The sequence below is a fragment of the Equus przewalskii genome, chromosome 18 (assembly GCF_037783145.1).
Source record: "Equus przewalskii isolate Varuska chromosome 18, EquPr2, whole genome shotgun sequence".
NCBI classification, from domain to species: Eukaryota; Metazoa; Chordata; class Mammalia; order Perissodactyla; family Equidae; genus Equus; species Equus przewalskii.
This window is the reverse complement of record NC_091848.1, coordinates 38523183-38543122: the sequence shown is the minus strand read 5'-3', so window position 1 is coordinate 38543122 and position 19940 is coordinate 38523183. Positions and strand designations below refer to the sequence as shown.

At 44.8% G+C, this 19940-nt stretch overlaps 1 protein-coding gene across 4 annotated transcripts in view; it reads left to right on the top strand.

Annotated features, from left to right (window-relative positions):
* Positions 1-228: 228 nt before the first annotated feature.
* Positions 229-19940, top strand: part of PARP14 (poly(ADP-ribose) polymerase family member 14) — a 43890-nt gene continuing 24178 nt past the window's right edge. For 3 of the 4 annotated variants that reach the window (XR_011529456.1, XR_011529457.1, XM_070583755.1), the window contains exons 1-6: positions 391-817; positions 5817-5941; positions 6696-6729; positions 10867-11109; positions 13406-13642; positions 15743-17988. Coding sequence is in view for 2 of the 4 variants with exons in the window: in XM_070583755.1 (XP_070439856.1) it covers positions 631-817; positions 5817-5941; positions 6696-6729; positions 10867-11109; positions 13406-13642; positions 15743-17988 (3072 nt within the window). In the remaining 2 variants the exon portion in view is untranslated. Of the gene's footprint in view, positions 348-390; positions 818-5816; positions 5942-6695; positions 6730-10866; positions 11110-13405; positions 13643-15742; positions 17989-19940 lie in introns of those variants that run through there. The other variant, XM_070583756.1, reaches the window with a different exon arrangement.

Genomic DNA, 19940 nt, shown 5'->3' with positions numbered 1-19940 from the left:
TGCTCAGTGAGCTCAGGAACTATCTTATCTGTTGACTCCATCCGGAGGGCATGGCACCCTGTAAATATCCCATAAAACACTGAATGCACCGTTACCCCCTCATTTCTAGACGTTTAATATCAACAGGTCAGGGAACAAATGCAAATTAAGGAAAACAAGGCAAAATTCTGATACTTAATTCACTGCCGAAAGAAGTCCCCAAATGGGCCCCAAACATTCTAAAGAGTCACCATTTGCCCAGCCATTTTATTTTCTTGTAAAATGTCCGCCTGCGGCAACAATGAAGTTGTCTTTGTGTCCGCGCAGGGTCTTGTGACTCAAAGATGCTGATTTCAGCCGTGGCTCGGGTGAGTGGCACCTAGGGCCCTGAGCTTAGGGACCTCAATACAAAAACGAAGGGAGGCCAGATGCCTGAGCGGCGACGGCCAGCTCTTGCTGTGGGCAGAGGTGAAGGTGAAGAACCGGGGAGCGCCTAGGCCACTCGCGGGGCAGCTCCAAGGCCAAAGGCAGAAACCAAGGGCGGGGAGGAGTTTTCCGGGAATCGAAAGCGAAAGGGGCAAAGTTAACCGGACGGAGCTGGGGAGGGAGTGGCAGTCGGCGCCAAACGAGCCAAACGAGCGGAGCCTGAGGATGGCTGCGTCGGGTCCCTTCCCGCTGCTGGTCGAAGGGTCCTGGGGCCCCGACCCCCCGAAGAACTTGGTCACCAAGTTGCAGATGTACTTCCAGAGCCGGAAGAGATCGGGAGGCGGGGAGTGTGAGGTCCGCCAGGAGCCAGGCAGCCCGCCCCGCTTCCTAGTGCTCTTCTTCCCGGAGGACGGTGAGGGGCGCAAGGCTGGGGGTCTGAGGGGACAAGGGGCTCTTCCTTCAGGGGATGCTTGGGGCTGGGGCACGCAGCGGGAGAATCCGTGCGGCTCCAGCAACGGCGCTAGGGGAGAGCGTGCGGGGCCGCAGAAGGGACAGAGAGGACTCGCGGGGGCGCTGCGGTTCCCCGCGCGGCCTTCCGGGCACTCCGGGTGCTGCCTGGAGGCGGCGGCAGAACCGCGCAAGTGGGTTAAATTAGACTTTGAGCATGGTGGAACAGAAGGGAGCTGAGAGCTGGTTCACCCACCTCATTTTACAAGGCTGCATAATGTGTTACTGGCAGAGTAGCAATTCCATCGCAAGTTTTGCCTTCTTCCTATTACAGCAGCAGTTCTAGAACTCCAAAGGTTTATGGGAACACAATTTTAAGGGAAGAGAAAGTTTCCTGGGAGAGTCGCATCTAAACTGACTTCTGAAGGTGAATTCAGTTCCTGACAGGCAAGATGTTGGGAAGGGCTCTTCACATGGGAGCTTGCTGCGTGAACAAGCGCTGGGGGCAGGAAAGCACGTGGCATCTTCAGGGGACAAGCGGGGCGCCCTCAGGCTGGTTCCCTTGAGTACTGAGCTGTGTCCTTAGCCCTGTGCTCAACTAACGTCATAGACTGGATGACAAAAGGAACACATGGGGTCTGGACATTTTATAAGATTACAGAGGGGCTGCTTACATTAAAAAAATCTGAGCCATCTCTGATGGCCTAGTTGTTAAAGTTCGGTGCGCTCAGCCTGGCTGGCAGGGAACCAGACCACTCATCTGTCAGCTGCCATGCTGTGGCTGAGGCTCACATAGAAGAACTAGAGGGACCTACAACTAGGCTACACAACTATGTACTGGGGCTTTGAGGGGGGAAAGAAGGAAAAGGAGGAAGATTGGCAACAGATGTTAGTTACGGTGAATCTTTCACTGAAAAGAAAAATCGTAGGCATTCTGCTATTAAACCTTTTTGTGAAGAGGAGGGGAGGGAATTAAGGCTAAGAGAAAGTTGGGTTGAGATGATGGAGGGCCCTGTATGACTCTAAGGAATGTGAACTTTGCCCACAGGTAGGCAGGAGAAAGCCATGTCTAAATATACTTTAGGAAGATAAATTTGGTTGAAAATAAGTACATTGGTTTCTGTCGGGAGAGACCATAGAAATCAGGCCTTTTAAGAGGTTCATGCAATGTTTCTTTGTTGTTTTGTTAAAGATTGGCACCTGAGCTAACAACTGTTGCCAATCTTTTTTTTCCCCCTTCTTCTCCCAAAGCCCCCCCAGTACATAGCTGTATATTCTAGTTGTGAGTGCCTCTGGTTGTGCTATGTGGGATGCTGCCTCAGCATGGCCTGAGGAGCAGTGCCATGTCCACGCCCAGCATCCAAACTGGTGAAACCATGGGCCGCCAAGCAGACTGCAAGAACTTAACCACTTGGCCAGGGGCCAGCCCCTTGTGCAATGTTTTAAGTGAGGACAAGTGAGGCCTTGAACAGTGAAGTCAATGTCGGGGTGGAAGGTACCTGTTTGTGTCCTGTTGTGGATTTGGCAATTCGTGCTATGGGAATGGCGAATGCTCCACTTGAGAGAGGGAGAAAGAGCCCCTTTTCTTTCTGTTATTTTTTTGGTGGGGAAAGAAAGAGGTTCAGCAATGGGAGAGTCATGGGGATCCCCCAGGAAACGTGGAGATTGCCAGTGGTTCTGGTGTCACTTGGTAGAGGGTCAGAGGCTGCCTAAAATCACACTGTCTGGGTGTAAATATAGAGGCTTCTTGGAGCAGAAGGCTGTGCTGCTGGTCAACACACAGGACCTTTGTCAAGGGCCCGCTGGTACTTCTTCCTCTGTTTCACAGTGGTCCTCAGACTGGAGCGGGGGTGACATTCAGAGTTGATCGTGGGTTAGGAGTTTGGGGCTTTGCTGGGGAAGTTCCCTCCTCATAGACAAGCAGTTGAGCAGCTGCGTTCTCCCCTCCTACCGCCGTTAGGAAAGGGGGAGTACCAGGACCCTGCAATTATCTGCCTGCTCAAGGCACCTACCAGGTCTGTGCTGGGAGGCACATGACCGCTGTTCCCACAGCGAGCACTTTTCCCCCTGGAATCTCTAGGCAACGGTGTGAACCATCCTGATCCTGCCTTCCTGACGCTGGATTTGGAGGAGCATTGGGGGCAGGGGAGAGGCAGGGAGGCTGACGAGCTCGGAGAGCAATTGGAATGCTCTAGGCAGGGATCCGAAAAGGAAAGGAGGAGAGGGGTGCACAGATAGGTATGGAGGAAGGAGACCGGCAGGAGACAGGAGACCTGCTTGGCTCAGAGCCCTCATGAAAACAAAGAACAAAGTTTTCCACGATTAGTCACCAAGGGAGGCTCAGAAGGGCAGCTGTGCAAAGTGAGTCATTTCCCCCTGGGTTCACTTTTCCACAAGGGCTTTTACCACTTTGATTCCAACTGTCAACATCACCTTGGACCTGGCCCTTAGGGATGCTCCTTTCTTCTTTAGAATCCCATTGTCCTCAGGAATAGTTCCCAAATTGGGGCCCCAGACCCCCTGCCTCTGAGTCACAGCAGGTGAAACAGGCACATTGCCAGCCGTGTCCTGGAGATTCAGGAACCCTGAGTGTAGGGGGCTTGAATCTGCTCGTTTCGCCAGCACCCCGGGTGACCTGATGGGCTCAAGTTTGAGAATGCCTGTGTTTGATAACCCTGAACAAACAAAAAGCGAAATAATGATAGAAAATACAGACAGCATAAACATGCAAACAGCACAAAATATAATTTTGGGATGATAACATCATTCTGTTCTAGCCTCCACAGCAGAAACGATGTCAGTCTCCCTGTCAGGCTTCTTCCTTCCTAGCTCGAAGCCCACTGCCCTCTTCCTCCACCCTAGGCTGCTCCAGTGGTCCCTCTTGTGTTACTCTCAACAGGACAACTCAAAACCTTTTATGGTCAAAGTTCTTAGGGAGTGGAAAGTCTCTCTTCAGTTTCGGTTTCCCATTAGAGGAGCTGCTTTCTTAGCAGCAAGTTGTCAGCAGTTTGCTAACAGTGAGTGACCTGAGTGACCTGTCCTGGCCATCCTAGAGCACCTTCTCCTGCGGGGATCCCCTCTGCCCTCCACTCCCGGAAGTGGCCTCAACAGGTGCAGGCCCATGGTGTAACATGACTTTATTCATATAATTCACCTCATAGGATTGAGCCCCCCAGCACTTCTCTGTAGAAATTAGTGTAGAGCAAACAGGAACCATTCGGAAGCTCTCTCTTACTTTTATATAGTTCACTGAATTTCTGAAAAGTTGAGTAAAATTGACTTACAAGATTTTAAACCCTGTTTCAGATTGATCATCTTTTCTGGTCATCATTTGACTCCTGATCATTGTCAGTCTCTTTGGGGTAAGGGAAGCCATCTTCTCCTTAAATAGAATTAAATGTAGGCGGTCAGAAGTTGGTACAGAAGGGAGACTGTCCACATGAGTAAGGGTGGCTGGACGTCAGAGTTTTGGCCCTTTTTCCTCCCAGGTTCACCTTCTCCTTGTTGGGAATCACTTACTGATGTTAACTGTCTGTTCTTTTGAAATAGTGGTGCCCATATGTATTGCACACAGTCTCAGAACAGGCTGGCACATTTAGAGCCTGGATAGGACTCCACCGAAGTCCATGGAATAATAAAAGGAATGCATCCCAAAGGTCCATGACTCTAGACAACTGGGCTTACAAAACTTAGCTTACTCTCTGCCTCAGGGGTCTCATGCAGTCCTCATTCTTCACTAGCTTGGGACATTCCCTCAGAAGTCTGTGTGAAAACATCTGCCCTCTCCTAGTGAAATTAGACTCTGGCGTTCCTGCTCATTGTTTCTGGGGCCCGTTTCTGAGTTGGCATCCAGTTGAGACTCACTTTCCCCACCCCTTCATGGATGGCTGAGGTGGGCAAACTATTCAAGCTCCTCTTTATGAAAGATTCTTACCTGTGTCTTTGGCCTCATCAGGCCAGCCATATCAGAACACAACATGGTAGTCACACATTCACGGCAGAGCCACACTTGTGAACAGAAGGGCGTTCTCGAAGGCTCCTCTTCACTCTGACCTTTTTGTACCGTTTGACTATGTTGACCACACCTCCACCTCAAAGCTCACTCCTCCCTGTTCTCCGGGGTCTGAGATTCACTGATTTTCCTTTTCTTTCTGGCTATTCCTTATAACTCTTGTGGGTGTTAGAAAATTCACTCACAGACACTACTTTGAGGAAACAGATTCAAGAGAAGTTAAGATATTCTCAATGTCACTCATCTAGTGTGTGGCAGAGTTGGAGTTTGAATCCGGGTCTTTGGAGTCTTATGTCCACTGTTCAGTTTTTTCATTACAGCCCAGCTGCCTAATGCTAATTCTTTTTTTTTTTTTTGGTAAAGTCTCTTCCATTCCTTCTTTTCTACTCCTTTTACAATGGGATGTGAGGCTCTTATCATCACAGGTTAAAGAATGGATTGAAACAGTGCTTACCTAGGCTCCTGGCAATTCTGTTTGTGGTCTCCTGAGTCACCTTCCCCAAACCTGCCTTTCTTCGTGCCATGCCTAAGCACCCGTCTTCACTGGCTCACCACGAGGGGTGCTTTCACTATTTTCCTTCAGTGTAGAATAAATATCGCCATCTTTCTGAGTGCCTACTGAGCATCAGGTACTGTACTAAGTTCTTTATGATGTTTCTTCCATTTAATCCACATAACACCTGTACGAGGCAGTCTTCATTAATTACTTACTAATAGACAAGGCTTTGTAAGTAAGGCTTATTAAGGAACATGTTCAAGGCTAAAGAAATAAATTTAAAGAGGGAATTCAAATCCGTGTCTACTTGCCCCACTTTCCTCTTTTCGCTACACAAGGCCTCTCTTGGGAAACTGAGCAAGCCATTGATTGGTGATGATGAAGCCTATGGAAATCATGGAATAATTGTGACTAGAGATTGCTTGACAGTGGACTCCTTTTCTCTTTAACTTTTAGTTCGGCCAAAAGTTCTGGAGAGAGCGAACCATGAGTTAGTATGGCCAGGAAAAGGAACATTCAAGTTAACTGTCCAGTTGCCCACAGCCCCAGATGCTGTCTTTGAGGAGGAAGTTCCAACAGAAGTAAGTAAAGGAGTAAAAGGGAAGTAGAGTGTCTTCCAGGGCGTGTGGGGTGGGAATCACGAAAGGAAAATACCGTGAATGAGAAGTGTAAGTCAAACAAGAGTGAGAAAAGCACCTTACAGATGTGGCGGGAGTGACAGTGGGATAGGGTAGGTGTGGAATAATGAAGGAGGGAGCACTTTTTGTTTGATTTTAGACTCTTTTGGAAAAGTCAAGATTTAGGGTTTATAATCAGGATGGTTTGAGATGTAAAATTTTGGGTCTGTTTTTCCTGGGTGCTTTTAAGCTGGAATGTGCTATATCCATTTTATTTTGACATCATTTTGAGGGGACAGTGATCCATACTGCATGCGCTAAGTATTTCCTCAGTTGTCAAATGAGATAGTTAGAGTCTCTATCTCGGGGGATGGTTGTGATGATTAAGTGGGACAACCTCTATAAAGCACAAGGGACAGTGCTTGTTAATAGTAAACACTCAATAAATGGTAAATGGGGAAAAGATTTAGGTCTCACCCCATACCTCAAACACTTGGTGTTAATTTGGGTTTTTGTTATTTGTGACTCGTTTTTACCCATGCTTTTTGTGCTTAGTGGATATGCCACTAGAGATGAGGTGCATTCAACAGAATCACTGCCAGAGCTTTTCATTATCGTTTCTGTTGACCCTACATTTCCGGGCTGGTCCCAGGGACATTTTCTTAATGTAAAGAAATAATTGTAATTTATTAATGCTATTTTATTGTTTGGATTTCAGGAATCCAAGCCCAAAGAACATGTCAAAGAACCAGGTAAGGTCTCAGTTGAGATGACTGGCTTTCACCAGACAGTTGTGCTTTTATTAAAGATGGCAGATGCAGAGGTCATCCTCTTCTGGACTTCACTAGGCAGGGTTTGCGCAGCTTGGAGATGCCTTGGGCTGCATCATCTGCATCCTCTCAGCCAGCTGTGCAGAGGGCAGACACTGGGGCAGCCCCTTCAGCTCTCATGGCTCAGGGATGGGGACAGCTCTCTCTGTGGGGACTGGGAGACACCTTGCGGTTGAGGGGAGAACAAAGAGGTGCCTGGGAGGTGGTGAGGAACTGACTTTTAGAGCCCGCCTGTGCCCGACTGGCCACTGAGAAGCAAGGATATGGCGTGTCAGTGGGTGCCGGGGGTGGCTAAGTCAGTTTCTGGGCACTGGGTGTGGAGGGTGTTGTCCGTTGGACCGACGACAGGAAGGCGTGAGTCCTCTGTGGACAGCAGCTTCTGAGCCCTGGCGCAGACCAGCCCCACTTCTCCTTGCCCCCTCTGCTGTAGGAAACAAGCCTGCAGCTGAGTAGCTGTTGTGGACTCTGCTGCTTCCCCAGTGCCCGGGCGTTGGCCTGTAGTACCACCTGACATTTAAAGAGGGGACTGGGTTTCCTGGCTAAGCCTGTTGTTCTAAAGGGGAGGGAATGATGAACTGTGCTGAGTGGCTGAGCAGAAGAGATAAAGTGATACGTTCCTCCAAATCTGAGGGGAAGGAATCCCCAAAAATGTGTAAATATTGTCCTCTAAAATTGAAATTGTCTTGGGAATATATTTAGATTTTAACTGTCTCTTTTTGAAAGTGGCATTCGGGTGAGAACTGCCTTTACTTGGCAAGAAAAGGACGTATAGATTGTTTTACCCAACACGGATGTACTATTAAACTGTAGAATCTAGTATGCATGATTTTCTTAAGAAGCTCCTGAGTCTTATGAGATATGGATTTTTTGTCTCTTTAGAGTAATTCCTGCTTTCCATTCTTCAGATATGGGACTGACTCACTCAACTCCCAATGTTCACTGTGATCCCCTAAATCCTTATCTGTTTCTCGGAAGATGCCTTATGTGCTGTACCATCAAGCCCAATTTTAGACCAGGAAGTGACCTAATATTTGTACATTTATATCTGTACCATTTCCCATTTCTAGAATTTAATCAACTGTGATTCTTATGGTTTCATAGATTTTACCTTGACTCTGTCTCAGCTGATTTCTTAGCACTGTTTCAGATTTGTGTAAAACCCCAAGTGTATTCTCAGGGAGAGCCATCCAGCCCCACTCTGCCAATGGACTTTTCATTGTCCTAGAGATTTTAGACCCATTTATTAACCTGTTTTTACCTGACCCAGCCTCTAATGGTAGTAACCAGCCAAGAAGTTGGATGGTCTTCAACGAGATACTTAAGTTGGCCCCTTTAAGAGATGGAAGAGAAGGTCCTTTGTTGAATGGCTGCTCCACACTGGATCCTGACAGTGGCCCTAAGGCTAGGTCTCTTGAATTAATTGGAATGGTCTAGACAGTTTTCAGAACTCAGCAAAATGAGAGTGGAGCGTGGTTCCCTAATAGGGCCCATGTCACAGGGATGTGGAGAGCAGAGGCTGCTGCACCATGAATGCACCAGGCACGCCTGAAACCCAGGGCATGAAGTAAAAGATTGACAAGTCTTTGACAGAGCAGGGCAAGGTCAGTCAAGGCACACACCAGCATCGGGGGTGAGTACTGAGCTGCTGTCCTGTTCCAGGCTAAGCTGAATTGAGCTGGGCCTGAAAAGTGGAAATCAGCAAGTAGAAGAATGTGGAGAAAAGAGAAGGGCAAGAGCAGAGAAATACTGGACACTTGTACTCAGAAAATTCTGGATTTTCCAAATCTGTATCTCCAGCCTGGGCTCTCTTCTAAATTCTAGACCTTGTGTCTGACCTTCCTGTTAGAAAATATGTTAGAGCCACCTGGTCTGAAGCCAACTGTGTCATCTTCCTCCCCAAACCAGTGTCCTCTTTTGGCTTCCTTATTTCTCTTGAAGTACACAACCAGTCTGCCTATAGCCTCCTAGAAATTTCAGTCCTCTCTCTTCTTTAAGCTTTCACATATGTTGGGCACAGAGACTTATCAATTTTTTTTAATTTTTATGTTTTCTTCCTCCAGCACTCCTTCACTGCAGGGCCACTTTATTACCTCACAAATCCAGCGTGGCAGGAGCGCCTTCCTTGCTCTCTGTATCTGAGCTCTTTCTCCTTAAATCTGACCAGTCCTTTGTACTATTGTTGAATATCCTGGCATCCTTTTCACAGAAGCTTCCATGCCTCACCCTTACCACCAACTGCAAAATAAAGTCCAGACCACATTCTGGACAAAGCCGACTTTTCCGGTCTCCTTTCTTACATCTCCGCACATAAGTGCTCCTTGAGCTTCATCAGTGAGATCGCCATTTCCTAAACAGTTTGGTGCCATTACAGTACTGCCTGTACTTCTGTTGCTCACGATACCCTCTACCCTACTCATCTCTACCTAACTTGTATATGCCCTTCAAGATCTACTCAGCTTCGTCCTCTTCTCTGAAGCCTTTCCAAGCCAGCCCAATCCCTTTCTCTTTCTTGGACTTCTGGTTTGATTGTTGATTTTCTTTATTTGGCAGTTAACCAAGCCTCTCTGTGATGAAGCTTCTAGTAGCCGTGGGGTTATGAAACTATGTTGCTGGAAAGGCTCTTACTATTCACTTAATCCAGTACTCTCATTTTATCATTAAAAGACTTGCCCGAGGTCACATGGCTAAAGAGTGGCAGTGTCAGGGGTTAGACTCATACAGCCTCACCCCTAGCCCAGTAGTCATTCTGGTTTGTCATACCTAATTTATGTTGTTATCAAATCCTTCAGATATTTTTTATTTGGCATGAGTGTGTATGTATGTGTGTGTGGTGCCACAACCAGCACATAACAGGAATATTTTCAGAGTGATCTAACCAGTGTAACAAACAACTCCCAAGTCATAGTTCAGTGTAGCTGGCAGCTAGAGTGGTGGGGGGAGTCTAGACTGCTCCGCGCAGTCAGCAGGAATCCAGGCTCCTTCTGTCTTTTGACACCATTATCTTCGATATGTGGCCTCCAAGGTCACTGCAAGGGAGAATAGACATTCATGTACAGGGGATTTGTATTGGCCAGGCCTGGAGGTGGAATTTGCCACTTCCACCCATATTCCATTAGCCACATCAACTCTACTGTAGGAACTGAACTGTAGGAAGTCTGGGAAATGTTGCCCAGGAAGAAAAAAAAAAAGGATTTGATGAGCATGTAGCATTTTACTCTGCCATAATAAACATTTACAAATGTCAGTTCCCTTTCTCAGTTTCTTGGGTACCTCTGTCAGAAAAGCTGTTCCTTATCTAATGTTTTTTGTATGCACCCCTCTCCACACATCCAGTGTCTTGAACATAATAAGGCCCCAATTGAACAGTTGCTCACAGAATGTCTAAAGATCACATCACATGCATTATGCTTTACTGGACAAGCACAGAGTGAGACTGACCTTATGTGTGTATGTAACTCACTTATGGCCAACAATGGAGAGGAACAACCTGGCTGGGGTGATTGCTATTCAGTGAGTTAGATTATATATGCAGCTCTCTAGGCCATCTCACCTTCTATGTTTAGTCCTTAGTCATTCACTGCCAACATTCTTTTTTCTCTTTCGAAATAGGAGCTTATTGCTTTTCAAACTCTTGCTTTCCTCCAGTGGCCCAAGCAGTAAATCTGCAATTCAGCAAACACTTATTGAGCCTCAAGTATGTACCGTGTGCCAACAATACAAACACAACTACACATGTTCCTCGCTTTTGAGAAGCTGAGTTCAATAACTATAATATGGTGCTGTGATAGAGATCTAAGTCAAGTGCTATGACAGATAAGGCAGGTTTCTCAGAGAGACAAGACAGAAAAGACTGTAATAAAATTGAGCTTAATAATAATAGACAAATGCTGCATTTAATTTTTAATTAAATTAAGCAAAAAGCCTTCTGAGATCTGTTTTTATTTGAGTTAGCCAAGAGATTGGGAAAGAAAAAAGGCAATGTCATATGCTAATTTATTTTGCTAAGACCGTGGTAGATAAATATAACATTTTGTACCTCTTTTGTCTCCCTAAAATCAGATGCATCAGAAGAACTGGAAACAGAATTCTCTCTCACTAGAAGATCAGAAGAAATGGAAGATATCCCCAAAGAATGTGAAAATATTCCCTCTTTGGTTGCATTTGAAAATCTCAAGGCAAATGTGTCGGATATAATGTTAACCTTGTTAGTGGAGAACATAAGTGGCCTGTCCAGTGATGACTTTCAAATGGAAGTAATGCGAGATTTTGATGTTGCCGTGGTTACCTTTCAAAAATATCTAGGTAAGATCAAGTGATGCTTCATTTCCCAGTGTTCTTTGCACCACAGTTGGGCATTTTGGACACGCAGCTTATGGAGCTTCTCTGAAAGTTTGACTCTTTCTAGTAGCTGGTAAGAGGGAACTCCAAGTTAATAGAGATGCTTTTTTACTTTGAAAGGGAAGCAAATTTCTTTTGAAACCAAAATGTGGTGTGTTTAATAGATCAAACTTGATTGGATCAGTTGTGTGTGTGTGTGTGTGAGAGAGAGAGAGAGACATGTAGATAGAAATCTAAAGTCTAAGGTTGTTAAAGTGATTCCAAGCAGAAGAGTGAGTGTTTTCACCTGTGTTATCTCATTGGAAGAAGTAAATAGTGATCTGTATTACCAAACTGGACCTAGCAGAAGGTAGTAATAGTAGCAAACACTTGTATAGTGTTACTCTAAGTCAGGGACTATGCTAAGCTCCTTATATGTATTAATTCATTTGTTCCTTTCAACAATCTTTTGAGATTATTATTATCATTCCTCATTTTACAGTTGAGGAGACAGAGGTAGAGATGCTAATAAATGGAAGGACTGGATTTGAACCCAGGCAGCCCACCTTTACAGCCTGTTCTCTTATCCCCTTTACCGTAATTTCCTAGTACTTTCTTGGTCACCACAAATGCAGGGATGAGTAAGTGTGTGTGATCCAGAAAGTGAGTGCTTCTTAAGGTCTGTGTCAGCAGTCTGTGGACAATCTCTGAAACTGGAAGAGCCATCTCCAGAAAGACAAGGACATTTTCCAGTCCCCAGCCCTTTCTATCCCATGGCCATGGCAGTGGGCTAGTTAATTAAGAGTGCAGGTCATGAAGTCAAAATTCTAGCTCCACCATTTAACTAATTATCTGAGGTTGGCCAAGTTACTACCCTCTGTGTGCTTCACTTTCCTCATCTCTAAAATGGGGATAATAATACCTACCTAAGACAGTTTCTGGAGGATTAAATGAGCTAATGTTCAAAAAGATGTTAACACAGTACCTGAGACATGGTAAGGACTCAATAAAGGGAGCTATTCTTACTTAAAATTTATGATTATTTCTTATAAAGGTAAAAGTAAATGGACTTGCTTTTGTTCATTGATCAAAAATCTTAAACACCTATTATGTGCCAGACACTTGTCTAAGTGCTGTCGGTACAGAGAGAAATAATTCTGGGTTCCTGTTCTTGAGGCACTCACATGGGGCAGGGAGGAAACCCATGTGTAAGTGAATAATGAAGATGGAAGAGAAGGAGCTGCCTCCCTCAGCTGTGAACAGGAGGCTGTGGGGAATGGGAGGAAAGCGGACCCAGACAAGGTGGCTTCAGTTTGCCCTACCTACTCTCTTCTGCGAAGTTTATACTCCAGCAGTGCCAGTCTGTCAGGTCCCAGATGCACTACGTTGTTTCATGCCACTGCTGTTCCCTCTGCCCGAAATGCTTCCTCCCCTTATCTATCTGGTAAACTCCTCTTCATCCTTAGAAACCCAGGCCACTTACTCTGGGAATCCTTGTCTGATTCCTAGTATTAGCCTTCCCACCTCATTTGATCCCACAATAGGTACTTTGCTTGCTTTTCCTCCCTCCTGGATGGCAAAGTTGCAAGGGCTTGTTATATTCGTCATTCTATCCCCAGATCCTGGCACAGTGCCTGGTACATCGTGGGCCCACCATCAATATTTATTAATTGGAAAGAGATAGTTGGGCTGAGTCTTGAAGGAGGAATAGGACCAGAATAAAAAATTGGAGAAGGGCATGTCAGGCACAGAAAATTGTGTATACAAAGGCAAAAGAATGGAGTTTTCAAAGAGAATAGAGTTTTCAAAATAATGACTGGTTTTTGTGGCAACATGGGAAATAAAATGAATAGCAGGAAATAACCAGAGGTGATGCTTGCAAATTAGTTTGGAGTCAAATAGCCAAGGGCACTGTAAGGCCAGCTATGGCGTGTGAACTTATGCCTGCAGGTAATGGGAAGCCACTGAAAGGCTCGACAAAGGAGTGGAATGAGGAGATTTGTGTTGTAGAGAGAGCACTCAGGTGACAACGTCAAGGAGGGATGGAGAGGGCCACCTAAGGGACAGAGCTCAGTGACAGTAATCCAGGCAAGACCTTCATATGTGCGTCATTCAGAGAGCTGGAGTTTTAGGCTTGTAAATTCTCATGGAGGAATTAAACTTTTGAGTCTAAAAATTCAGTGCTTAGCTCTCTCCCTTATCTCAATTAATATCCACCGTTTCTTCTGAATAATATAAAGATATAATCATAATTTTCTGATTGATTGATTTTGGTTTGTAGATATCATGAAATTTGTTGAAGATTGTGCCAACTACCATTCAGTGAAAGAGCTTCAGCTTTCTCCAAGACTTCTGGAAGTGACAAAAACTATCAGGGTTGAAAACCTACCGCCTGGTGTTGATGATGATAGTTTAAAAAATTTATTTGGAAATCCTCATAATGGAGGGGGAAGAGTGGTCAACATTGAGTATTTTCCTGAAGAGAGTTCGGCTCTGATTGAGTTTTTTGACAAAAGAGGTAACATCTCTTAGCCTGATTTTGTAAACCTTACCTGGCATAATCTAAACCATATTTTAGTAGATCTTAACCCTTATCAGTTGAATTCTGATGTATTTAATTTTTTTGCTCATATATTTAATTGTAAATCCAATTAGTCATTCTGTTCATCTGGGATATATGCTTAATGAGTCCAGCGATTCAAACTTTACAGAAGCAACGTCAGGTTTTTGAAAAATATAAGGATAATCTTTCATGAGTCTCTGCCTGCGATGGACTGAAAAATATATAATTCTTAGCGTCTGAAATACTGTATTAAAAAAAGAGATGATCTGTGTTGTAGCTGCACACTTGGTACAAATTCTCAAGTTAATTTCAACAAGGTTAGGTAAGGAAATACTCAGACACACATACAGTTCCTATAAAGTATCCTTCCCTTTTCACCTGTCAGTGTCATCATTTCACATGAGCAATGGATGCCTGCTGGATTATTCTTTGCAGTGACCCTGTGAAAACCATGTCCAGCTGAACCTTAGGGAAACACTTCTTAGGGTTTTGTTGACATAGATTGCCAGTTCTCTGAGGATGAGTCAGCTTGGAGACTGATGTTGAGTCTCCACTGATGTTCAGAGGTCAAGGCTGAGGAGTAGGAATAAGGGGGCCAGGCTTCTTAGGGAGAGAAAGAGTGTTGTGCCTGGGACTAATTGGGGGAGCACGAGAAAGGAGCATGTGGTATGCTACCCATGTAAGAGAAATTTTTTCATGGGGCTACCTGGAGGAAGCTCCCTTCAGCTTTTACAAGTTAGGGAAACTAGGGTGAAGGTTGGGTTTGGATTAAAATGGAATGAAAGACTCCATGTTCCTTGGGCAAAGGGGCTAAAGTGGAGCTTCTGTCAGACATCCTTTAAATCTCCCTTAGCCTGGTCTTGGGCCCAGGGAGAAAGCTACATCAAGCTCTCTACCCTAGAAGTTAACCTCCCAGCCTGTGGTGGAGTTGACAGCTTTGGGGCTTTCAAACATCTGGAGGGCGTGGGGTAGTTGCATGTTTCCTCAGAATGTCTACATTACACGTGTACAACTCATAACAGGAACTACTTAATTAAGGTTCATTTTATGCCAGAGCCACACATATGAATGTCCAGGGCACTCTCAAGGTTTTATATCACCTTGACCTCTTTGCACCAACTGACTATGTTGACCACACCTCCTTCTCCAAACTCACTCATCCCCTGTTCTCTGTGGTCTGAGATTCACTGGTTCTCATTTTCTTTCTCTGGCTGTTCCTTCTTATAATTATCACTTACATTTTAGCTCTGCAGTGTGCTACAAAGTGCATTCACAGACATCGCTTTATGGGCATTGCTATTATTATAATCTCTGTTTTACAAATGAAGAAACTGAGGAGCAGAAAAGTCAAATAACTTGACCAAGATCACACAGCTCATAAGTGACAGAGCCAGGATTTGAGCCTTTGGCCCCATATTCTATGTTCTTAACTTCTCTACTTTTCCCTAATCTCCTATACACCTGTAACAGTAATTTTTCTTGTAGGCTATTTTACCCCTTAAAATGGGTTACCAGTAATGAGGCAAACTGTAGATAAAGCTGGATTAAAAACAGAATCTGGTTAGCAATATTGTATTTCAGTGGTTCCATTGGACTCTAAGTTATGTATGAAGGCTGAACTTGTGAAACTGTGTGAGAAGAAGAAATAGTGTGATACTCAGATGAGCTTTGCTCTGAGCACCAAAGTATTATTTACAGCGGGGCAACATTGTCCCCATGCTTGTGCCCAAACTCCTACCTCTTTCTTAACCTGGTGGTGACATATCAGTGTTATCAGAAAAACAGAAAATAGAATTTACTTAACAGAATTTCAACTTAGAGCGACCTTAACTGGAAAGCAATTATTCCACTAAACGAAGGATATCTGTGTAGTGTTAATACATATCACTTTATATCTGAGAACTTTGAGAGTAGTGCTGCTTTTTAATAGCATGTTGTAACAGCAAAGTTCTAGAAACATGAGGCTTTTTTTCCCTCTAGAATAGGAAAGCTTTTTTTTTTTTATTTGAAACATATCACACTGAGATTATTTTATTTTATTTCTTTCCTTTTAAGTGTTAGACACCATCTTGACCAAGAAACTTGAACTCAATAATATGCCACTGTCTGTGTTCCCGTATTATACCTCTTTGGGCACAGCCTTGTATGGAAAGGAGAAGCCTCTGATCAAGCTTCCAGCCCCATTCCGAGAATCCGTGGATCTTCCCTTATGGAAGTTCTTCCAGAAAAAGAATCACCTGATTGAGGAGATAAATGATGAAGTGAAACGTTGTCACTGTGAGCTAACATGGTCCCCACTCAGTGGTGATGTTACCATCAGACCCGCGGCCACCTTAGCCAATCAAGGAAGACGAAGAATCAAGACCTGGCAGAAAGACGCTTCCACAGCATTCTCTGGTATCAGGTCTCAATATGAAGTTACTCTACTTAAGGTGGATCCAATAGTGTGGGACGTCATAAAAGAAGATTTAGAAGATGATAGGATTTTGATGGAGTTTGATACAACTATGGGGATTGTAACCTTAGTGGGGAAATCAGAGGATATACAAAACATTGAGCCACAAATCAAGGAATTAATAGAAAGTACCACTCAAAAAATTAAAAGAGAAGAGCAAAGTCTGAAGGAAAAAGTGGCCATTTCTCCAGGAAGGTATTCTCTTCTGTGCCACAGTGGTGTCCAAGAGCGTCTCTTCAAGGAGTGCCCAGAGATGGAGATTTCTTATGATAGAGCCACTCAACACTTGTGCTTGAAAGGACTCCGAGTAGATGTGTATAAAGTAAAGTGTGAACTCCAGGAAATGGTGTACACCATGGTTCAGAAAAACATTCAGTTTCCCCCTGAGGTTTTCCAGTTTTTGCAACAGGTAGACTGTGCAGAATTCTCTAAGTCTCTTTTTATAGCACAGAAAATTCTTGCAATTTATGAGCTAGAGGGCACAACTATTCTCTTAACCAGCTGTTCTTCTGATGTTCTGTTAGAAGCTGAAAAGCAAATGGTGAGCGCCTTACATTATAAGTGCATTGACGTTGAGGACAGGGAAGTTCTTAATGACAAGAAATGGAAAGGACTCACTAGTAGTTTGCATAAGACACATAATTCATTGTCAAAGACTGTAATAATCAACGAGTTAACTTCAGAAACCACGGCTGAGGTCATCATTGCAGGCTGTGTGAGACAAGTAAATGAAGTCCATCGCTTGCTTTTTAACTTCGTGGAAAAACACACGAAAATAGAGAGATTGATTGAAGTAAAGCCTTCCTTAGTTATTGATTATTTAAGGTCACAAAATAAGCCAGTCTGGCAAAAGCTAAAGAGGGAAAATGTGCAGGTAATTTTCAATCATGAGCACAAACCAAAAGGGATTTTACTAACTGGCCCAAAGCCCGAAGTCCTCGAGGGAATGAAGACGGTCAAGGAAGCCCGGGATTCAGTCCATGTTAAAAGCATCCGTATCGATATGCCGGGAGCCAGGCAGTTGTTCCAGGATAAGGCACAGTATTGTAAAAGTGAGGTCAAACGGTCATTTGGTTGTTTTCTTGAACTACAGAAGAATGAAGAGGAGGAGGGAGGCAGCACTGATGGGCGGAAGTGCTTCTGTCGCACAGACGTGGCCCCCGGGGTCTCGCTGATTGTGCAGCAGGGCGACCTGACACAGTTTCCTGTTGAAGTCGTGGTGAATGCAGCAAACGAGGACCTCAAGCTCAGCGGCGGCCTTGCTGCTGCTCTTTTAAAAGCAGCTGGCCCTGAGCTCCAAGCCGAATGTGACCAGATAGTGAAGCGAGAGGGCAAGATCCCCGTTGGCCATGCCACCATCTCGAAAGCAGGAAAGCTCCCCTACCGTCATGTGATCCACGCCGTGGGGCCCCGGTGGACTAGAGATGAGGCCCAGAGGTGTGTGGGCCAGCTAAAGAGAGTGGTGAAAGGAAGTCTCCTTTTGGCCGAAGACTACAAATGCCAATCCATAGCCATCCCTGCTATTAGTTCTGGAATCTTTGGCTTTCCCTTACTGCAGTGTGTGGAGACCATTGTTTTGGCTATCAAGGAATACTTCCAGGACACCTGGGATGGATACACCTTGAAAGAGGTTTACCTAGCTGATACGGCTGAGAAGACTGTCGAGGCCTTTGCCGAAACCGTGAAAACTATATTTAGAGACACCCTGCGTGGTACTGCTTCCCCACCCAGTGTACCAGCAGCGGTCCAGTCCAGCTTGAGACAAGATCACGGACACGGACAAATGCTGTTGTCCCCGAGAGGCCTGAGGATCCTGTTGGTGAAAGGAGATGTGCAGAATGCAACGGTGTGTGTCCCTCTGTACAGAACTCCACCGAGGTGCTGTGACTCCAGTTAGTCTGTTGACAAAGGAAGATTAGAATCAAGGGAGAGAGAGGGCCAGTCTGGTGGCGCCACAGTTAAGTTCGCATGTTCCGCTTTGGCGGCCCTGGGTTCGCCAGTTCGGATCCCGGGTGCGGACATGGCACTGCTTGGCAAGCCATGCTGTGGTTGGCATCCCACATATAAAGTAGAGGATGATGGGCATGGATGTGAGCTCAGGGCCAGTCTTCCTCAGCAAAAAGAGGAGGATTGGCAGCAGTTAGCTCAGGGCTAATCTTCCTCAAAAAAAAAAAAAAGAAAAATCAAGGGAGAGAATCCTATGCCCTCCATCCCTGCTTTGAAACAGGTTTCCTTGGAAACTTGGGCTACTTCAGCAAGAGGTTTACTGATACAGATTGGCCAGTTATTTGTGAGAACTGGAAGTGTATTCACATCACTAGGTTTCCAGTAAATGTGAAAATCCACAATGATACTTTCTATCTACAAGGCTCTCTATGCTTTTTCAGTGCCTTTACACCTGTCATATTTTGGAAACTCTAATGTCTCGGAACAGCCGCTCTGCAAGCCCCTGCTGTGCCAGGTGTTTCTTCTTTAATTGGGCAATTGTGGGCAGTCCTGGGGAAGGGACTTGAGGAAAGGTCATTTGCAAATCTCCTTTGGAGAAATGTCTATTCAGATCCTTTACCCTCTTTTAAATTGGGTTATCTTTATATTATTGATTTTAAGAGTTCTTTATATATTCGGGGCACAGACCCCTACCAGGTATGTGATTTGAAAATATCTTCTCCCATTCTGTGGGTCATCCTCCTTTTTGGCTCACGCTGTTACTTTTTAGAAAATATTTTTTTAGTTTAAAATACTGAAAGATTTTTAAAAATTAGATCTCTACTGACAGTAACTTTAAATAATAACTAAAAGAATAATAGCTAACAGTGATTATTTACCATGTGCCAGGCACTACGCTAAGTGCTTGGCGTGCATATTCTCATTCAGTGCCATGAGGTAAATTCCCGGAGTAGTATTATTCTCATTTCACAGATGAAGGAACGACACTTAGAGCGGTTAAATAATTTGCTCAAGTCCCACAGCTAATAAATGGTAGATCCAGGATTGGAATTTGTTCAGGCTCTTAACCATTGCACTATTTCAAAATATTAAAAATAATTTTGTTTCTCATTTTGAAAAAACCAAACAAATAAACAAGAAACTCTTTTGACCAAGAGTCAATAATCGCAATGAGTTCCGTTTCTCGTCCACCTTGAACACTGACCGGTGAGACATTCCTCCCGCTCCTTTCATTCCCGTCGATGTGTGCCTTCCTGCTACTTGTTATTCCTCAGTGACCCATCCAGGGCAGCTTTGAAAGCCCTTGGTCACATTCCCTCTGCTCTGTTCTCTCGGCATCTTAATCCAGCCTGATTAATCTGCCTATACTAACTCTCCTGCTGAAAAACTTCCACGGCTCCTCACTGTCGGGAAGTCCGGTTGGCTTGGCACTCAAAGGCCTCTGCAGTTATCCCCAGGGTAACATTTCTGGCCTGGCTTGCACCATTTTGCTGCAGAAGCTCTCTTATCAGGTCAAACTAATCTACTCACAGTTCACAACCTACCATTTTATGTTCATGCTGTTCCCCCTCCCGAATGACTTCCCTGGCACTCTCTGCCTGCTGCCACTCTTCCCCTTTCTCAGATGCCACATTGCCCATGGTGTCTTCACTAGGCCCTGAGGGTGCTTCCTCTGCATTCTTTCAGCAATCGCATGACACTTATACATTGCTTTTTGACAGCTCTCTTTTGTCCTGGAGTGTTATTTAAATAAGTTTCTAATAACAGTTTGTCCTGGGGTGGTATTTCAGTCTCTGAACACTAAATCATCTTAGTTGTCCCCCGTTGTGCCAAGCCCCGCAGCTCAGATAT